This window comes from Aptenodytes forsteri, unplaced genomic scaffold (genome assembly GCF_000699145.1).
Source record: "Aptenodytes forsteri isolate BGI_AS27 unplaced genomic scaffold, ASM69914v1 Scaffold350, whole genome shotgun sequence".
NCBI classification, from domain to species: domain Eukaryota; kingdom Metazoa; phylum Chordata; class Aves; order Sphenisciformes; family Spheniscidae; genus Aptenodytes; species Aptenodytes forsteri.
Genome location: NW_008794540.1, coordinates 12,061 through 15,271, shown reverse-complemented (window position 1 = coordinate 15,271; position 3,211 = coordinate 12,061). Strand labels below are relative to the sequence as shown.

Genomic DNA, 3,211 nt, shown 5'->3' with positions numbered 1-3,211 from the left:
TAAGCTTAAAATAAAATCACACTCAGAAATTTCTGTTCTTTCTGTACATGCTGACCAAGGGACTATAAGTATAGATGCAGTTTTCTAACTGAAATATGAAGCAGTAGTCACAATAGAAAGAAGGAAAAAAAAAATCAGTTTCTATGTCTAAAAAGTTTTTGAATTAAAAATTCCTAGGTAAGAATCTGTGGGTAGGTAGCAAGATGTAATATTAAAACGGAAGTAAACTTAGACTGTAAGAAAATAGAAAATTATACATCTTAATCTGGATTAACTGTATCTTTTTACACTTGTGATAGTAGATAACAAACAAAATCCTCAGCTTGGCATTTTTATGTATAAGGGCAGGGCTTGCTTCTCCTTGAATGGTTTGGTGAACACACATTTTGATATTTTATATTGTCCGGTTGCTTTCTTGCATGCTTTTTAAGTACAAGGTGATAATATAGTTCTTTTGGAGGAGGTGCGAAAGGATGGTGGGTTTTTTTGTTATTTATTTTTATGGTGGAAGATAAATACTTGGTAAAAACTATAGTGTCCTTTATTTGTGAACCTACCATAGAAAAATCACAGTTTTGGACAGTCTGTTGAAAGTTTTGAGCAGAGATACACTATGCTGGTGTGGGAGCAGGACTCTTTAAAATGGACTGTCTCTTGGGCATTCTATGTTGGAAATCAGTGAATTAATTTCAAAGCATTTCTTACAGAACTCATTTGCCTATGATCACAACTAGAGACTAATTCTTTGTATTTACTTTAGTAAATACAGTAATAATACTATTTACTGTATTTATTTGTATTATATCTGTTCATATCATTATTCCAGGAACAAAGATTGAAATTGGTTCCCTCATCCCTTCACTGGTTTCCGTGACTCTTTTTCTATGTAATGTCAAAGCTTCATCAACAGAGAGGATATGCCACTTTTTTAACTTCTATCATAGCGGTTAGAGCACAGCCAGCAGAAAGAACTTGTTTTTTAAATCCTCTCAAATAAAAAATTCCTGCACCATGACAGTACTCAGCTCAATTGGCTTTACATCTCCATACTTGAGATACTATCTCAAAGCATTCTTTTTAGGCGACCATTTTTGGGCACGTTTCTTTTGACCGATTTTGGGATATGATGGCTTTTAGATTAAAAGTACCTACTTCTCTTCATTTGCTATGAAAGCAACGTAGATAACCAGCTCAGGCATAGACGTATTTAGTCAAATTGAGCTGATGTCTCTTGCCCTTAAGTTTTCCACCCTAAGCATCTCGCCACTGAAAAATGGGTTGTATGGGATTCCGTTTGCAGGTGTATAACTCATCTTGCAATATGGAGGTGCCTAATACCTCTTAGAGGGTTGTAGCACTTAGGACTAGGCATCTAAAATTACATGTTGCAGTACCGAACTTTTAAAAAAACAGACCTGTTTTTAAATCTAGCTCAAAGTTATTGTGTTATGTCAGAAGCCATCAACTTTCTTTAATTTCTCTCTGTCTTTTATGTATTCACTTCATGTCAGTATGCATTTGGATTCTGACTTTGGATACTGTTTGAGAAAAAGAAATTAGTAACTTCGGTATGTGCGTATGTTTTTGACAGACCTGGAATCATCACACTGCAAGCTTTTTCAGAATCCAACCGCAAACTTTGGCTCGAAGCTATGGATGGAAAGGAACCAGTAAGGATATTTTTTCTTTTTCTTTTCTTTTTACAGTTTTGTGGCACACATATTAAAGAAATAAGGTAGTATGCATTTCAGATACTCTGTTACAGTACAGGCAACTACAATTCTGTGTGAGACACCATTGCAAATACACAGTGAAGATAGGTACAAAGTAGAAAAGCAGAACTATTAGTGAATTTAAGCCTTTACTTACTTTTTAATATTATTATTTTATGTTAAAATATTTAAAGTTTAAGTAATATGATAGCATATTGTCTAATAGGATTCATGGTTCAGATAACATTTGTGAAGTGGTAGTTTCCGCACTGGTAAAAACAAACCATCTTTTGGGCAGCATCACGGAGTAAACAATTAGCACCATCTTGAAAGGCACTGCGGAGAGCATAAAAATGTGTTGAAAGCTACTAAGAGACAGGCTTGTCTGAGATTTCTTCCCACTATTAATCTGCTCTTAAAATAGGCGCTGAATGAGGGTGATGCCAGACCTGTGTCCAAGGGGAAAAAAATGGTTGATCAGTTTTATGAGATAGATGAGTGTTTTTACAAGCTTCTTGCTTGACTGAAACAGTACAGAAATTAGATCAGTAGTTGTATTGAAATTTAACCCATTTGGAGTCTGCAAATCTGACCTCTAACACATTTTAGGTGCCTATAAATTTAATGCTATTAAATCCCTAGTCAATCTAGAATCTCAAGGCCAGCCTGAATAGGTTTCTGGGACACATCCCGCTGGCCCTCTGCCTTCTCCCCAGAGGGGAAGATGATCGGCTGTGTAAAACTGCAAACACAACCGAAACAGTGGATTGTTGCCCTCTCCACCTGCTCAGATCCTAGCACAGGGCCATTAACCTGGGTGAGTGCTGTGGGAGTAAACGTCAAGAGAAGGTGGAAGGCAAAGCTGGCTTTCCCCTAGCAGCAAGGTAATACAAGAACTACCAACAAACCTGGCAATAAAGAATTTAAAGCACAAACATTGACCTGTTGCCGTTTTTTTTACAGATCTACACACTGCCAGCCATTATTAGCAAGAAGGAAGAAAGTAAGCTCTTTATTTATGTAGAGTTACCAAATATTGCTAAATTTCTGTGATGTCCTGGTTTCTAGATACATGTGTGTGTGAGAGAGAGATTAATTATTTTACATTTTCTTTCTATTGCTATGAAATAACTGTTGGATTACATGATTGGGTTACACGAAAGCACATCCTAAGCTATGTAAGATGTGAGAAAGCATTCAACTTTTGTATTAATATCAAACATAAATTGGAAGAAAAATGGATTGGTTCCAAAGCTACAATATATTTAACAAATCTGTAAAAGGTTTCTATCAGTAGTCTGTATACCTAAATGTAAATACATTCCAGTGTGTTGAAATAATATCCCTATATAGAATCATAGAATCATTTAGGTTGGAAAAGACCTTTAAGATCATCAAGTCCAACCGTTACCCTGACACTGCCAAGTCCACCACTAAACCATGTTCCTAAGTGGCACATCTACACGTCTTTTAAATACCTCCGGGGATGGTGACTCAAC

The 3,211-nt window shown here is 36.1% G+C and overlaps 1 protein-coding gene across 1 annotated transcript in view; it reads left to right on the top strand.

Moving 5' to 3' along the window:
- ARHGAP42 (Rho GTPase activating protein 42) overlaps positions 1 to 3,211 on the top strand; it is a gene marked incomplete at its 3' end in the record, with an annotated part of 116,357 nt that overhangs the window by 102,030 nt on the left and 11,116 nt on the right. Inside the window, exons 10-11 of the mRNA XM_019470208.1 lie at positions 1,592 to 1,670; positions 2,676 to 2,715. Coding sequence (XP_019325753.1) covers positions 1,592 to 1,670; positions 2,676 to 2,715 — 119 coding nt within the window. The remainder of the gene's footprint in view (positions 1 to 1,591; positions 1,671 to 2,675; positions 2,716 to 3,211) is intronic.